An 18,469-nucleotide genomic window follows, 5' to 3' on the forward strand; every position below is an offset into this window, starting at 1 on the left:
GAAGCTGCATTGGCATTAATGTAGTTCTGTACTAAGCTGCTCGACTTTAATGACACCCAGGCTGAGATGTCCCCATGTTATAGCGTTTTAAACACTGAACCTCAGACTTTCACCTCATATCACATTTTAATAAAATTTTGTATAATTGCTGTATATTTCTGCAGATTAAGTTGTTGATGACAGTCACTCGTCTTAAATAAATGTTTGTAATGATTCCATGGTGTTTAAGTGTAAACACTTTTCTCTCCCAAAAATACATATTTTTTTAACTTTAGCAACAACTTTATAAAGTTTGTTTACTCACCAGTTTCATGGGATTTCATGTAAGATTCATCATATTGCTAATGCGTCACTGCTGAGATCACCAGCTACACCTTTTTTTTCAACTCTCCATGTAGAGGACAAAATCAATTTAAGTAAACTATATCTGAGTCTATTGCAGTCACAGATTTTGTCACCGGTAATGAAACACAAAATTGCACTGAATGTGTTTTCACATCAGTTGAGGTGTGATACTGTTACTGATTAAACAAGTCTGTTTAAAATGAGCAGTTCATTTGGTAGACATTGCTTTTGGAACATAACTTAAAACATGAAACTTTCAACTTAGAATCAAAGCGTCTCTGTCCCCATCTGGTGACAAAATGTTTAGTTGCAAATTCAGTTTTTAAATTTTAGAAAATTGTTCTGGTGGAAACTATTTCCAGTGATTCGTTGAGCACACACACCGGGGACTACCACAGTACACAGCGGTATTAAACTCAAGGACGTAGTTTAAAAACAAAGTATCGATTGCGTTGAAAGGTTTTTGGAACGCTGCCTCAACACGAACATTGTGTTCATTATCAAACAACCACCCGTGCCAGAAGGATGTTGCAACATTTTGCACTTTAATATTTTCTCCAAAAACACACAACTAATTCTCCTCACATTTTTACACTAATAGGAAATAAAACACCTTTCATAGCATAAAGAAACGATATGTAGAAAAGTATTAAAAGTTTTTGGATGTCAATTTAATGCAAGTAGCTGCTTGTTACTTCAAACGTTATGTTGAAATGTTCATGAACTACTAGCAGACACAATGAAAACAGTGAGCCCTGGAGAGTATATCAGCCAAATGATCACAGCTGGAACTGGTGGATTACTGCAAGACAGCGCAGAGAGAATAGCCCGTCTTCTGTTCCCATCCATCCTCGTGTCATCAATGGTTTGGGGCTCGAGACAAAATGAATTCAAAAGTGACATCATATAAACCACCTGATCTTTATCATACAGTCTGCAAATAAGTGGTACAAAAAAAAAAAAAGCAAAACAGTTTTTTGCCTAAAATCAAAAGAAATTATTCAAAGAGAGTTAAGCAAATGAATTCCACGCAATTCTGGAAGACACAGCTCTGCCATGGTCTGTCGTACACTACATCGCGAAATACATAATGCAGAAATGAATCACGGCTGTTTGGGTAATTCATATGATTGAGACCAAACCTACTCTAATGACTCACACAGTACTCCCAAAAAACGAGATTTCTCATGACATTTATTCAAATAAACAATACAGTTTATAATTTGCTAGGATAAAAATAATAGTTTGAACACATTAGAAGCATTTGGGAGAGAATTCCCCAAAGATCTGAAACTGGGTTAACTGATGTTTTTTTTAAATGACAGTTGACACTTTGGTGTCATCTTCTGACTTGCAACCCCCGCCTGTATATTCATATCCCCTCCAGTCAATCGAGTGAAGACCGCCATATTGCAGACATGAATGAGCATTTACAAGCAGAGCGCTTGACAACCAGAGCAACCACCTCATGGAACAATGCCAAACCTGGAGGGGCACAGACATTTCCATGTCGACGACTCAACCCAATGTGTGAAAAAATACAGTTATGAATGCAAAAGCATAACGGCATTATAAAAGAGTCCTACAACCGTCAGAAGTTTGCCCTATGTTCCTCATCTGCCTAAAGGATCACGCACGTCCACCTGTGTAGCCGAGTGTACAGCTGTGTTCGGTCTCACTGCAAGGCAAGAGATGTCTTCAAGGAGGCACGGCGCTATCCGGCCCATGCCGCCCAAGTGTTCCCCGCGAGAGCGATGCACATGCCTGACCCTGTTCGACAGTGATCCAGCCCAGTTAGCAGCATGACAAAGATGTGCTGTCAGTACATTCTATTACCCTCATTCAATCCCCCCAAGGTGCAAGCTGAGCTTTATGAGGGCCACATCAGGAAAGAGAACAAAAAAAAAAAAGAAGAATGAATGTCACTCAGTTTGGCTCTTGCAAATAATTAGTAATGTACTTAAATGTTAAACACCTCTAAACACAACTAAGAGGGTACGGCTAACGGTTAGAATAGAGGGACACAGGGCCGGTGCGTTCTTCCTTATCTTTGAACGGTTAAAACTTTTTCAGCTCTCGGTTTTCCAACTCGGCTGTGCTCTTTAACGGAGTCCTTTATCGGATTACTGGACGACTAAGAGAAAGTATTCCACATTGAGAGTTACTGATAAGGTGTAACTTTGTACACTGCTCTGGAGAGACTGAGGATGATAGGACAAATGCCTTTTTTTGCCAAAGACGTTCAAGCTCCCGCACACTATGGAGGAAGAAGACGGACTCAACCTACGTATGTCAAAAGTACACCTTTCTCAATATTGGTGAAGAATAAATATTTCAAAATGATGCAAACACGTGCCACTCTTGCTCTTTAACTTCCATGCATATGGACTATTTACAAATTGAAAAATGCAGACTTGCTTATTTGTTCTTCTGATGTGTTTTTTCTTCACCTCCCCCCCCTCTCCCCTGAAATGTCTTTGCCCTTTTGCAATCAACCTATCAACATTCAGCCACTCAGCCACGGATCTCACCAGATATTGCAGACATGGTCAGGACAATTAAAGCTGTGTTGAAACATTTTCACACTAATGGGAAACATAAATCAAAACAAACAAAAAAAAGATTCACAAGCAAAGAATAACAAATGAAAATAAGAGTTCAGGGGAGGTGTTACAATACAAGCCAAAAGGATGCATTTGTTTAAGATGGATTTTCTGCTTTCTCAAGACTCCACTCTGTTTCTAACAATACTGTTGTACACTTTTTATTACTCTACCTTTCATTTAAATATAATTTATTTTGAAGATTTTGTTAAACAAATCCAGGAAAATTATGCAAAAGTGGTTGGTTTGCCAAAGGAGAGGCGGCAGAAGGCCCGTGTTGCCCTGTTAAATTGCATCAGCGCTCTAGTTTGTCAAGATACTCAAGAGTCCGTTGCATTGGGACGTGCCCTCAATCTTCAATGTACTCCCACAGGTCCTTCTCATAGCCTTCATGCACATGCTGTAGCAGCACTCTTCGCCTGCTCTCACAGTATCTGCAGAGAGCAAAACATTTCTTAGCCTCCGAGAACACACAAACAGAACAGCGGCAGCAGTGATTACGATTCCATCGTTACTGACCTGTACTTATCTTGTACTTTCTGCTTGATGTCCTGCAAGGAATCCTGGGAGATATCCCGCTCTAGGTAGCCAGACAGCACCTCGGTGGCATTTTCCAGGTCTGCCTGGTTATTCTGATAAACCCAAAAAATGGATTAACAATATTAATCTCAAAGAAATATCAATTATTCATGATCATGTCCCCTACACTTCAAATCCTCCGGCCTAAGGCCGAGCTCAGACTACAGGAAGTTTGGGCCGATTTCCTCCCATTCGCCCCTCCCTACAATCGGGTGAGTGATTTGGTTTTGGGCCTTTGTTAGTGGACTAGTTCTGCTACCAGAGAGAGGAAAGGAAACGTGGACAGATTTTGTGGGATTTCTGTTTGTCCGCTAGAAAGGTATCACAAACAGTTGTACTAAATAGCTAAAGCGTATAAGGATACATTTCAGCCAACCTGATTTTGGTGAAGATCTACTTCACAAGTGGTTTTTTTTGTAATTATTACAATTATTATTGTAGCGCTGCCTTTTTGTGGCACTTCACTCTTACTTAACAATTCCATTACACTTGTAGCCCTGGCTAAAAATGATTTGAGACATCAGGATGTAAATAGTTTTCATAAAACCAAGTTAAAAGTATGCATAAAATTAGATATGGATGGATACAAATATATATCAATAAGAGACTATCTTTACAGTTCAAAGGTTACAGTTCATGCAAATGAGCATAGTTTGATTGATATGATACAGTATGTACATGATTCAGCACTTTTGTGCCCCCCTAACAACCTAACTTGTATAGCAGTATCATATGTCAATCTTTGTTTCGTCTTTGTTTAATTGGCTTGTCCTGAAACTATCAGCCAATCCAAGCCCATTCTCAGGTAGAGTGGGGTTTAGTCGTGTGTGGCCAGGCTCAGTGTGTTAGAGAGGCAGAAGCCAATTCTAACTGAACAGTAAGAGATCAATAATGTTCATAACTTAATGGCTGACGACCAGTTATCCTATGGTTTGAACTGTTGTGATCTACAAGAGGTAAATATGAGTTTGTGTATTGTTTGCTATACTGTGACTAAATGTTACAGTGTAAAACAAGTGTTGTTGCTAATCGCGAGTAGCCGTTAGCATTAGCATAATAATTGTAATTGTAATAATAATTGTAATAATTGGACTTGTTGCTTAGCTGATTTATCTGATTCAGGAGATGGACGTTTGCGACTGTAAGTGAGGATCGGGAAAGCTCCTTGGGACCACTATGGAGAACCGTTTCCCGCGTGTGCGTGAGCTGCTGTAGACTGTTGCTGCTGTTTGTTCTGCGCCCTGCCTGCCATCCATTACCCAGCTTCCCCTCACTTTCCCCTCTGAATATGCCTTGGATTTGTGAGTACTGACAAACGTGCACGTGCTTTTTTGTTTATTGCTTGTGTGAACAAGTGAAGCGGCCATCAGTTTTTAGGCCTCTACGCTCCCAAACCACAACTCAGGCCTGCAACGAGGGTTTTTCTGATTATTCTGATTGTGTGTGTGTGTGTGGGACTGTGAGTGCACAGTATATTGATGACCGCATGTAATAAATGCGAAACTATTTTTCTAATGCCTTTGAAGTATATTTGATGTGTTAAAGTCAATCACATTCATTTTGATAAGAGCTGGTTAAAAGGGGTAAAATACACTTAAAACACAAGATAAAAGGACTTAATAAGAGGCACAGACCTTTTGACTGAATTCTATTGGAGGCACCGCCAGTTATTTTAGTTTTCATAATAGAGGAACAAAAGTTGTAAGAATAAGTATATTCATGTATAAGAACAGCTAATCGCGCCATTACAATTAAAACTTTACCCAGGACCCCGCCCATAGTACTACTACAACCTAGCAGATTCACATAATCTTATATAGCTACATGGGACGGGTGTTACACACCGATTAATTCTTCATTTTATATAGCGGGAATAACTGTCAACATCAACAGTTTTGAAAATGGTATTTGTAAATAAAATATGAATACTAAAATAGCTCAAGTTGTTGACGTCATGCAACGTTTGCTCACAGCTGTGCCAATAGTTTCCCTTTTATCATACCTCAAAAATAATGGACTGGTTGTTCTTCTTGAGGTAGAAGGCAAAGACATAAGTGAACATGAGTGTGGAGCGGCACTGGCACAGCACATCCACAGCCTTCTTCAGAAACTGCACCTCGATCCAGGACATGTTGTGCTGCTGCATCTCCTCCATTTTCTGCTTGACCTGAGCATAGAGCTTGTGCTCAAAGCGCAGGCTCTGCATGTGGTTCATGTAGCGGTTGCAGTAGAACAGGTACCTCTGCAAGGCGGCCCTGGAGCGCTGCGCACACACAGCATGGAACTGGCTTTAAATCAGACAAACTCCGCTTCACGTGTACGAGACTGTTCATGTTCAGACACACCGAGGACCACATCATCGGCAACACGTCATAATTCTGCATTCGTATACAATTTAGTAGGTATTTTTGTTGCAGGGTATGCAATTTGCCGTTTTATTTATTAAATGACAGACATTTTGTCCCGATATCTCTTCTCTGAGTTGTGTCACCCAGTGCAGTGGGATGGAAACTTGCAACATGCTACAACAAATATGCTGCCAAAAGAGGCATTTCTAATCAGAGGCGTCTTGACCGAAAAGTGGCCCATGGCACAAAAAACAGCCTGAACAGTTTTCTAAATGTATCAATAAGAGTGTTATTTGTTACCTCTTGAGCATCTCTGGCTGCCTTCGCATCATCTTCATTGTAGCGATTGCAGTTGTACCTAAAGCGTTACAGCCGAGTCAGAACCATCAACAATGTTTTCCAGAAAACAATAAGACACAAAGCTACAATCTGACAATCATTTGCTTTCTCACATAACATTTCTAACAATGCAGATGTTAGATGTGTATTAAGACATATCACGGTATGACAAGACAATTTGCTAGATTCGATTTCCACAGATTTAAAAGGTTTAAGTTTGAAGTATATTCTATCGCAGCCAGTGACGGCATCGTCATTTACTATATAAGCCATGAGGTCTTACCAGGCGGAGCCATGGGGTTCCCATGGACCCAGACAGACCCAGCAGAACTCAGCTTTGCAGTTCTGGTTCCGACAAACCATGTGGTTGCAGCCACCATCTTTTTCAATGGTCACATGGCATTTTGGACACTCCTGTAATGAGAGGAGAGTAATGATTTCTATGAGTCTCTGCTCAAGGCCAGGTGTTTCAAGTTTTTTTAATTAAGAATTATAAAAAATAAAAAACAGAAAAAAACATGCTTTAAGACTGTAGATGTTTAAACTGAACAAGTTAGTTTTTTGGGCGGCATGTCTTTCATGAATCTACAGTTGTGTCCGAAACAATAATGTTTCCGCATACAAATAAGCGATGCAGCGCCCCCCCAAAAAAAAGAAAAGAAACTGTAGTCAGTCAGTCTCAGTATGATCGGTATTCAGAAAATCTAAATGTTTTTGTAATCATCACAATAATGACCGACCAACACGAACCAGACGAGGGTCAAACTAACAGACCACCTTGATTCCGTACCTTAGTATTTGCTGCAATCCAGTTTGAAGTCTCACTGTCATCGTCACACTTCTTTATCCATTTCCTCAGCCACTACAAGAGAAAGAAATAATCCCATAATGAGCATTTGTATCTTAATAGAATGCTGGACTACGGTAATAGGTCGACGTGTCTATGAGGTGTGTACGTGTTTCTAATCGGCTTACCTTACACTTGACAGGATCGTGCCAGTTCTCTCCACAGTTGAAGCTGCACCAATGGGAGGCATCACGAGTGAAATTCACACAATGTTAAATAATGACTTTTAAACTTTCTTAGTCAACACATAGTGTGTTTTCAAACACACAATCTTACCAGAACTGACGGCCACACTTGCACCTCACTGGCTTGGCATCTGGGTACTGGACTTTGACAACATGATGGCAGTCTGGTGCCGGGCACCACTTTAACAGTCGATTGCACTTTAAAAAGAAGCAATGAGAGGTAGAACATCAACGCATAGTTTCATGGATGGATCACAAAGAAGGTCCCAGAAGAACAGCTCAACATCATTAATCAAGGCTTCATGTTTAATGTTCATATTCTGTCAAAGAGAAAAAAAAATCCCAAAGCTTACCTCTACAAAACTATTTGTAATTAAATGCTGGTACTTCAACTTCACTTTTGAATCTGTTATGAGGCGCCTATAGGAGAACGTCAAATCACTTATTAGTCTTCATTGTATAAAAATCAGGACTTTGGTTGAAGCGTCTTTCCTTCACATTCAGTGCATAACTTACAGCAAGAATCAGTGCAGGAAACAAAAAGGATGTCAGGCAATGTTACGTTTTAGTAGCTCAATGAAGGAAAATTGCAAATTGGCATTATTTACCAGCAGAACACTTCATAATTACAAACCTAAGTTTAAGCTTCTAACTAAGTGCTACAAAATGCATTTCATGAAACTAAACTGTGACCGTCAACACGGATCCGTCTCTCGTTAACCTTTCAGATCAGAATGTAGGTTAAGACCATCAGTGGCAGCTTAAGAGCTGGCAGAAGAGATTAGTGTCCATGCTTTCAATATGGAGGCTTATTTCATTGCACTACCGGCTGAACATCAACATTGTGAAGGAGTTAAGTAGAGGTGGAACTAGAGCCCCGCACTAACAACTTTCTTTTAGGAGGCAAAATATCAGGTACAAAAAAAAAATCTTCCAATATACGGTTTAAATAAAGAACGCATATCTGATTCAAGAACGATATTCATTTTCTTTTGATTTTTAATGTTGGTGTTCTTTACCATTCAACTGTAGCTGTTTGCCCAAATAGCACAGTGTATGGAATTTTTCAAACAGTTTTAAGAAATCTCATGTACAAATTCATCTGTAGACTGAATGACTCTGTAAATGGGATCATACTTGTTTTAACCAACATAAGGTTTAGCACCACACGCTACCAGTCCCAGCTGTGGCGACATTGGTACAGCTGTCTCTTTGTAAGGCATTGCTAGGCCTATGTACTTTTATTGTTTGTGTCTGTCTTTTTATGTATCTGTCTGTATGGACCCCGAGTCTGAAATAAAGTCTATCTATCTATCTATCTATCTATGGGTTTCATATGTTTTCTAACTTTAATACAACAATTGAAAAGTTATATTACTTTTAGCACTGCAAAGGCAACGATGCTCCTTCTCAGGCGGTTTGTCTCTGCACATGTTTTATGTAGCAAACTAAAATTACCGCCTCACGGCTGTATCAACGCGAGCCAGTCATGAGGATCCACGTCTGTCCAACATGGCCCTCACTTTTGGGTGAAATTGTCATAGTCAGCAAATAAATTTTTATGTTATGGCCAAAAACGTGTTCTGTGAAGTCATCAGTTCAACTTTGAGTAAAAATGGACATTTGTGCCAAATTTCAAGAAATTCGCACAGGGAGTTCCTGAGATATTAAAAGTTTTTGAGTATTTGGAATATTTATTTTCCCCCCCGTTATGCCTGTGACACCGTGTTGGTTTGATCACATGATGTAACGCTTGCTGTGAGGACAGAGTCACTCTCTCTCTGCGGCCCAGTTCTCTGCCATCATTACGGTTGCTGTTGAATTATTCATCGTTCAGCTTGACGTTACATTGTATTTTCAGTTACTGAAAGTGATGTTGTGTGACTCGTGTCATCAGTGCATTCAGTGCATGTGAGGCAGCCAGCCACGGTCATCATGCTTTGTTTTCTCCACAAGCGAATATACATTTTTCTGTTTTATTTGAATAGATATTCGAATATGGAATATTTGTTGAAAGCCCCAACTCGAGTTCATAGCAACTTTCATATTTGACCACCAAAATCGAATCAGTTGAACAATCAATCCAGGAGTCACGGTCGGATGTTTGTGCCTAATTTTAAGAAATTCCCGTCATTGTGCACGTATGGACAACCCGAAAACAGAACGTCTCCGGCCACGGCTGTTGCCAGCGCAGAGGTGTAGAAATTAGACAAGAATCCTTTTTGTTTCCTGCTCTTTTCATGACAAGAAAGTCTGAACAAATACAAGCACAAAGAGATACTCACATGACGGTGTTGTCATCGACCAAAATGTCACAACTATGAGCAGGACAAGAAATGGTCTGAGAAAACACAAAAGGCAAATCATGAGTCAGACAGCTATTAAAAGAGTAAGCTCAGTGAGCAGAAGAAAAACCCTGAGAGGCTACCTGTCCCATTCCTTCTTCTATGATTTTGGTGGTCAGGTAATCTCCCCAGCACTGCATGCAGAACTTGTGTCCACACTCTAGGCCGGTAAAATACTGCAAGAGAGAAGCATCTTGTAAATAACAACAACAAGACACCACATGATAGTAAGCACATGACCTTTTGGTAACCAGGAAAGGCCATTCAAAGGAATCCATATTTAAAACAATATACAAAAATTCTACATTAAAGTAATCTGGATTATCCAACTTTCTTTCTGATTATGAGAGAAGAAACTCTTAATATCACAGCTGCACTAACCCACCTGACCTGGATAGTATACGTTCATCTTTTGTTGAGACAATATACATCATTTTGGGAATGAGGTTGCGCACTCTGCCTTTAACGTAGAACAATTTGTGGAAATCTGTTTTAACATTGAGACTTAAGTTCTCTCTGTTCAATGTCACCCACCACCAAAAAATAATTACCTTCAATGTGTTTCAAAGTTGTAAAACAATAAAACATTAAAAAGTCCAAAGAGGTTAACAGGGTATCTGCAACCAGCCGTGTAATGTAATTGTTCTTTGTGTTGAAAGTAAAAATCTGTAAATCGTAATATGTTCAAATTTAAATACAAAAATCTTTAACCTGATTATTTTCCTTTGCACATCAACATGTATCCTCCAATTAAGAAGGACCATGTTTAAAACAAGTGTGTAGATCAAAGCGTTCATACGGTCAGAGGGACAAGAACTGTAACATGCTTAATAACCGGACCAACAGAAGACGGTTCAGTACCGACATGGACCGCATAAGAGCCGTCACGTATCTGTGGTCTTCACTCAAAAAAAGACAGAATTCAGATATTAAGATAAGGAGTTCTCCTTATCTTTTGCAGGACTTTTAGAGCTTCCTGCAACTGCCAGTTCCTGAGTAAATCGGACTTTCAATCTGCAATTGCACTTCTGTGATGTTTCACAGGGTTGATGTGAAGAGTGCAGCAGCCAGAGGAACATAACCGTAAATCCAAACGTTTGAGGAACATGCCAGCTTCGTGGGACCACGGGTATTAGGGGCCCCACGATACGATATTATCGCAATACTTAAGTCAAGATACGATATTATTGCAAGATGATGACTCTTGCAATATCAATTGCCATTTATTACTACAAATTATGCAGTTTGTATGATGAGCGTTGAATTAATGACACTGAGCTACATTCACAAATATTAATTATAGTACGGTACACAGATAATAAGATCACATTTTGTGATGTGAAGTTAGCCATCCTCTTTTACTTTTTCTATTGTGTTAGCCAAGGCAGGTCTGAAAACAAACTATTTAGAACTGAACAACATATATTGGGCTAGCGCAACACAATACTGCCGCCATGACGGGACTCACAGCGTTGGGGAAGTTCAGATAGCAGATCTGACATGGCATGTCCTGTGTCGATGATCTAGTGTTGATTGGAGGACGGATGCGAGGCTTCTTACTGGGGTTGATGACATGACACTCTGAGAAAAGCTTGTCCAGATTGCCATCAAAATACCTGTATCAATTGAGACAAAAAAGTGTTGACGAAAGCATTAAGAAATGGGTTATTTCAGGGACTTCTATGCCAGAAAATCACCGCTCAGCTTCAATCACTGATGTTAAAACCCACAAACCAAGCCAGAATTCTAGGTGTAGTTATGGATTCAGACCTCAACCTGAACAGCCATATCAAGACAATTACAAAATCAGCCTACTATCACCTGAAGAATATATCAAGGATTAGAGGACTTATGTCTCAACAGGATTTGGAAAAACTTGTCCACGCATTTATCTTCAGCAGACTGGACTACTGTAACGGTGTGTTTACAGGTCTCTGTAAAAAGTCTGTCAGAAAGCTGCAGCTGATTCAGAACGCTGCAGCTCGAGTCCTCACTAAGACCAGGAGGGTGGATCACATCACTCCAGTTCTGATGTCTTTGCACTGGCTTCCTGTCCAACAAAGAATTGACTTTAAAATCCTGCTGTTGGTTTACAAAGCACTGAATGGTTTAGGGCCAAAATACATCTCTGATCTGCTGCTACCTTATGAACCATCCCGACCCCTCAGGTCGTCTGGGACCGGTCTACTTTCTGTTCCCAGAGTCAGAACTAAACATGGAGAAGCAGCGTTCAGTTTTTCTGCTCCACATATCTGGAACAAAGTCCCAGAAAGCTGCAGGTCTGCTGAGACCCTCAGCTCATTTAAATCAAGACTGAAGACTTTTCTGTTTGCTGCTGCCTTTAATTGAACCACATTCAATTAATATATTAATCAATTTCCTGCATTTCTGCATTTTACTACTGTATTTTATTTCTTACAGTTTAAATTTTTTTTTTTTAATGTTCTTAATTGTTTTTAAATCTCCTTTTCTTTTGCCTTATGTTTTGATGCTTTTAATGGTTTTATGTGAAGCACTTTGAATTACCTTGTTGAAATGTGCTATACAAATAAACTTGCCTTGCCAGCTTCTTAACTTGTATTTCAGAGATTCTTACCTTTCCATAAGCTTTTCCTTATCCCAGTTGAAGTGACTGAGAAGGATGCGTGTTATTGTCGCAGGATTCTAGAGGAACAAGAAAAGAGTTGGTCAGAAATAAAACTGAAATTTACATTTAACTACTGCCAATTTTCACTGTAACAAGGAGTAAATGTGACATGAAAAGCCACTTTCACAAATCTTTCGTGGAACAGGAAGCCTAAAGGCCCAGGCTTTTAGGAAATTGATTAAGCCTCGTAGTAAATTAATGCAGTGCTTTGAAATAGCTAAAGCTCGTTACAGATTCAATAGTCCTCACATTACTATTAATTGTCCACCCATGTAAGTTAGTAGAAACATCTGAAACACCTTTCCTTACGATCCAGTAAAATACCACCACAAACTACAACCATAGAAGTCCAAAATGTGGAAAGTTCTCGATTCTAAGGAGCACTGCGATGCGGACGACTCTGCATCGACGAAATACAATGAGGAGTATGGCTTCATGTCGGCTTTGTTTGAGTCTTTACTGCTTTTTGCTCTGTGTCGTGCTTCTTTCTCCCCCCCCCCTCTCTCCCTCTACATTTTGTGAGCTAAATCTGAGTCTGCAACACAACCAATAACATTTCTCTGTCAGGTAAATGTAGTACAACAATGTTTTCCTCTGAAGTAGTTGAGCTGCATATTTTGAAGTGCCTTGGGGGCCTTTTGCAGGTTACTTTGTGGAAGAATGAGTTAGAATAGTAACATAATTCAATATTTAATTAATCTAAACAACATAGTAAATGCTGCTATATAAAGCTGTTTGTAACCCTGAACCAGTATATTTCACTGATGATGTTTCTGACAGCGTAGACACGACTTTAGTTTGTGACGCAACAACTGTATGTCATGGCAAGTGTATTACTGAGGACCCAAGAAAGCTCAGTGTCAAGTTGTTTGACAGTTTTCGAGAAAGCTGCAGAACCAAAAAGAAACCCGAGGCCTCATTACAGAAACTTCCTAAGTCTGAAATCCTAACTTATCTCAGTTTAGGATGACATTTAGGTATTTAAAGTAGTAAAATGCACTAATCCCCCCACACCCCCATCAAAACTTGCTGTTGGTTTATTTTATGTCAAATGAACTTGTTTACACCTTTTGCTGTATAAACAGTAAACTGATGAAAATTACTTTTTCTGGCGACTGAAGTCACTATGGGTGTGATGATACATATAAACCTCAAAGAGTAGTAAACACACATATGTATATTGCATGGTGATAATACATGAGAATAAGCATTTTACATACCATTGTAAAATCAGAATGATGGTGCAACAGTAGAGTACATTGTGTCACCGTGCCATAGTTCAACAGAGCACCTATTGTTCTCAGCAATTGCAAGATTAGATAAGGGAATTGTTTTATAACGTACTCGTTTTATACACACAATGCTTATTTTTTTTTTAATGTAGACACTTTCACAATAAGTATCCACCACATCAATTAACTTAGCTGCTAGGTGCTCAGCTGTGTCTCTGCCGGCATAGTCGGTCAAGGTATTGCAAGCAAGTGTCCACGCGAGAGAGACTGAGTGTGTGTGAAGTCAACCGCTGTGTGAACGTAAATTTGTCGATTAATAAATGCTCATGACCCAAGCGAAGTGTGTGCGTCTTGCTTGCCACCTGTTGATTAAAGTGAAGGGGGTTAGCCCCCGAAATTAGCAACATTTTTGACTACCGGTACTAGCCCACGTAAGGTGGGTTGAACTTTAAGGTGGACCAGCACTAGACTCTTTAAGTGACAAGTTGCTACTCTACTACTATTTCTAATATTACTTTTAACGGTTTAACTGATAGCATTAATGGGTCAAAATACGTATTGTCGGTAAACGGTTAAAAAGTTTATTATTAACACCCAAAGACTGAAACAGGCCTGGTACCAGTAGTATCAAACCTTCAAAAGATACCTGCATTTGATCCTTTTTTTAAACCCAGATTTTGGAAAAAAAACACTCTGTGTAGGATTTTAATCGCAGCCAATCACTGCAAGCATTATTTGATATAATGCGCCATGTAATTGGCCCACTACCGCAGCAGCTTCAACCCCCACAGTCCGTGGTGTGGTGAAGTCAAGCACTGTGTATCTGACGGAGTTGGCAGTTCAGCGTGCTGAGATGCCACCAAAACCTTTGAAAGTATGACTTCATTCTAGGGCTGGGCGATAAATCGATTTAATCGATTAATTCGAATGTGTGCTTTAAGGCGATGTGTTTTATTGAAAATCGAGAAAATCGCCCCCACCCCTCCCCCCCCGTTGGGTTCCCGTAGTAGAGTGCGCGCGCATTGTTTACAAACTAAAACAATGGCGGCCAGCAGCTTCACTGCTGGCCGCCGCCGCCGCCACCTCACAACAACAACCCAGCATTTTGGAGACATTCACCAACTGTACTCCGCATGAGAAGAAGAGTGCCCGGTGGAAAGCCATCACGGATGCAGTCGCGATGTATATCGCAAAAGATATGGTGCCCATATACACCGTGGAAAAGCCGGGGTTTATTCACCGTCTCAAAGCTTTGGACCCCAGGTACGTGCTACCAAGCCGTAAACATTTTTCTGACGTTGCCTTGCCTCGGCTGTACAATAGTACACGCCAAAGGATCTCTGCGGAGCTGGAGGGGATGTCATTCTACTCCGCAACAACTGACCTGTGGTCCAGCAGGTTGACCCAGACACGATCCACTTGACTGGTGGAAGCGTCACCAACTTAACTTTCCAAGGCTAAGTACTTTAGCAAAGAAATACCTCTCTGTGCCAGCTACAAGTGCCCCCTCTGAGAGGCTTTTCAGTGTGTGGGGGGGCATTGTTACATGCCACCGTGCATGCCTGAAGCCAGAGGTAGTAGACAGGCTTGTCTTCCTGGCAAAAAATATTTAGAAAAAACATGCACTACTGTTTAATACTGTTGGTTATGTTGTGAATGCACTTGATTTTGTTTACATGCACTTATTTACTGTGCAAAATATGTTATGTTGATGTTAGATCAGATGTTGCACTTTTGAAAATGTGAATGTTAAAGGGTCACATACATTTTATTTCATGCTGTGTTTGTATTCAGTTAGAAAAGCTTACTGTAAAAAGTTACATTTGCACAGTTGTTTACAATGGAAGGCTACTATTTAATGCCATTTAATGTTATGTTTAATTTAATTTTATATTTAAATGATTCAGGCAAACAAAAGAGTGACCAAATACTTTTTGTATACTACAGGCACCTTTCTACAATGTTCAGGTTTTGTTTGCACTTTATTTTTATCAACCTACTTGGGAAAATCATCACAAAATAAAAGAAAAAATTGTTTTCAACAGCTTCTGTCATCTGCAAAAAAATTTGGGGGAAAAAAATCGATTTAAATCGTGAATCGGATTTTTTGTAAAAAAATCGGAGATTTTTTTTTTAGGCCATATCGACCAGCCCTACTTCATTCCTGTGGTGTCTGATAAAAATAAATGCGGTGGTGGAGTCATTTAAAAAAAAATTGAACGCTTCTATTTACATGAAGGGCATCAAATGCAGAAGAAAATAAAAGTATCAAATGAAGGACTATATTGGTATCAATATCACTTACAGGGTACTGGTATTGGCATCGCAATTTTCTTTACGATAACCAGCCCTAATTAGTGAATAACTATTCAAGATAATCCGTCATGTTATGATAGAAGACACCAGCAAAGGGCTGAAAGGCCACAAAGCATAAAGGAGTAAATCCTACCTTCATAAAGGCTACAAAGATGTTTAGAGAGAGGTGTTGATTCAATTTACCGGTAATACTCACTTTAGAGGCTGCAGTTTGTGGTGTTGTTGAACTGTATTGGCGGGAGTTGTTCCTACAATTTGGTCTACAATCACTGATATAAATGGGTGGGAAATATTGGAAACATCTCTTAATATATTCATGGACAATCTTCCTTTAAGTGTTGCCTGTGTATCTGAAGTTTGCAGTGGAATCTTTTGACAGTAAACAAGTTTCTTCATATGAAATAAATCCATCAGCCGCTGTAACTTTATCCCTTCAGAGGCACATCCAGTCACTCCACATGTGAATGCACAGTCACTAGAGGCATTCACAAGGAAATTAATTTCCAGTTAAGTTAATTATCCTTCTGTCTCATACTACACATCGAAAACTTAAATTATGAGAACAGATGTGGTTATTTAATTTGCTTAAAAGGTTATTGGTTGGTGCCAAAAAAAACAACTCAATATTAAGTAGGTAGATGTAAATCCTATTTTTAGAAGAATGACCATGTCAGTTGTTTCTGCTGCCATGCGGCTGTACCGGATCCACTGGACAGATTTTTATTTTTTACCGATTTTGGGTTTGGTTAATAATGGCACTCAAAATCACCGCGTTGTATAAAATACGTTATTTCTCAAACACGTTAATAGTGCCCGGTCTATCAAAATCACTTTTTATTCTGCACTCAACTGTCAGTTAGTTAGCTAACGTTAAGTGAAATGAAATGGAGGCCCAAACCTAAATCGAAGGGCTCCAATGAGTTTGCCCTTATATTTAATAAACGCTATTAACTATTAGCGGTTGACAGATTATAACGTTCTTGCGATCCATACAAACGTATGTGGACGCGATGATAAGATCGTGTGTTAACGTTCACGTAAATAACCCTGTGGCATGTCACGCTTGCTAACCAACTCGATGACCAAGCCTTTCGTGCAACATTAAAATATCGTCAACGATTGTTATTTAAAAACATTTGACACGTTAAATATTGATTGCTTGGTTAACACACTCCGCATGTCGTCTCGCACGCGTTAATGGTTAGCGTTACCTAAATCTAACACCAAAGACGTGACGCTTTTTGCAGTAAGGTGCTCGATCAACGGTTATATGGTTAGTTAGCCAGCTAGCTAGCTGACTTGCAAGCTAACATTAGCTTAGCAAACGGAGCTGCCAACTTCTCAATTGGGATTAGACTACTTCCTGGCACTCGCATGGAAATTATTACTTAAATGTAACGTTAAGCATTTAACATAGTCAATACCTAAATTGTAAACACTAGCCACACAAAAAGAGAGCTACATTGAGAAATAAATAATTTTAGTATTGTGTAAATCATATCACTTGTGAAACTGCCAACTTCCAGCAAGTAAACTACTCCTTACGAGGCTAACGGCTAGGCTAACGGCTAAGCTAACGTCCATGGCCTGTTTAAGCTCCAACCAAGCCTGGACCCCGGTCTTTCCTGGCGCCGACATACCAGAATACCTACCTGGATGACCTCGTTGACCTCCCTGATACACTCCACCATATGCTGGAGGATCAGCTCAGCAGTTAAAACCTCGAAGCGGTAGTCCTCCTCCTCTTCATCGCAGTGACCGTGGCCACCTCCGCCAGTATCACCGCACTCGTCTCGCTCTCCACCGGCCACCACGGGATCGACCAACTCCACCTCTCCGAGCTCCAGGGTGTCGTCCTCGGGCTCCTCTTCGGCGCTATCCTCGCTACATTCCTCCTCTTCGTCGTCGTAGTCATAGTTATAACCCTCGTCTGAGTCCATTCCTAGGGTGGTTATCAACTCGTGACAAGCACACCTAAGTCTACAGTGTGTGAAATGTTGATTGCGGACCAATACGAAAACCAAAATTATCCGAGCCTGTTTTTCGGCTGTAGCGAAAATAACAACAAAACGTCGCCGCTGCTAAGCCAACAAAGAGACACAGCGTCACCGACTGACGACGTCCTTACGTCAGATGGGCTGTACAGGAACATGTAAAAAAAACAAAAAACAAATTGTACTTATATGGAACGTTCTTGTTTCACATTAATATGTATCGAAACTACTTTTCAAATACGCAATATATCATTCTTATTATTATATGCCAATTTTACAACACTTGCAGCTCAAGTCAGCGGCAAGTGAACACTTCTCCCTTAAAATGTAGGCAGGGTCTGCGGTTGAAACAATTACACGAACTATAGGATTCTGATCTTGCCCATAACTTAAATGCTGCACACATGTTTTGACTTTGTAATAACTGTCATCAACCAGTATTTGTCAGCCTTATTTGCCCACCTCATGATAGTTACCTCCCACAGTTTCACTTTACATTTGCGTCAATCGTCACATTACGTTAATGTCCTCGTATAAGTACAATTAATGTTGTGTGTTATGTAACTATACAATAACTAAATATAGATATACGACAGTTGCAAACCGTATAAACCATTTACTTTACCTTTCGTATAAAATAATAATAAAAAAATAAAATCACCCATGTGGCCCCAGTCATGTGACTTTTG

The 18,469-nt window shown here is 39.9% G+C and overlaps 1 protein-coding gene across 2 annotated transcripts; it reads right to left on the reverse strand.

Moving 5' to 3' along the window:
• Positions 1 to 1,519: 1,519 nt before the first annotated feature.
• Positions 1,520 to 17,875, reverse strand: arih1 (ariadne ubiquitin-conjugating enzyme E2 binding protein homolog 1). 2 transcript variants are annotated; one of them, XM_079276994.1, is made up of 14 exons: positions 17,439 to 17,875; positions 12,188 to 12,255; positions 11,060 to 11,207; positions 9,675 to 9,767; positions 9,532 to 9,587; positions 7,600 to 7,666; positions 7,338 to 7,444; positions 7,190 to 7,232; positions 7,005 to 7,076; positions 6,498 to 6,628; positions 6,176 to 6,233; positions 5,530 to 5,790; positions 3,468 to 3,580; positions 1,520 to 3,382 (listed from the first exon to the last, which is right to left on the reverse strand). In XM_079276994.1, exons 1-14 carry the CDS (start codon positions 17,724 to 17,726, stop codon positions 3,298 to 3,300), a joined length of 1,590 nt encoding a protein of 529 aa, XP_079133120.1. In that variant the 5' UTR covers positions 17,727 to 17,875; the 3' UTR covers positions 1,520 to 3,297. The 2 variants fall into 2 exon arrangements, with proteins under 2 accessions (XP_079133120.1, XP_079133119.1); XM_079276993.1 differs by having other exon boundaries at positions 5,530 to 5,811.
• Positions 17,876 to 18,469: the final 594 nt, after the last annotated feature.

This window comes from Melanostigma gelatinosum (assembly GCF_949748355.1).
Source record: "Melanostigma gelatinosum genome assembly, chromosome: 1".
NCBI classification, from domain to species: domain Eukaryota; kingdom Metazoa; phylum Chordata; class Actinopteri; order Perciformes; family Zoarcidae; genus Melanostigma; species Melanostigma gelatinosum.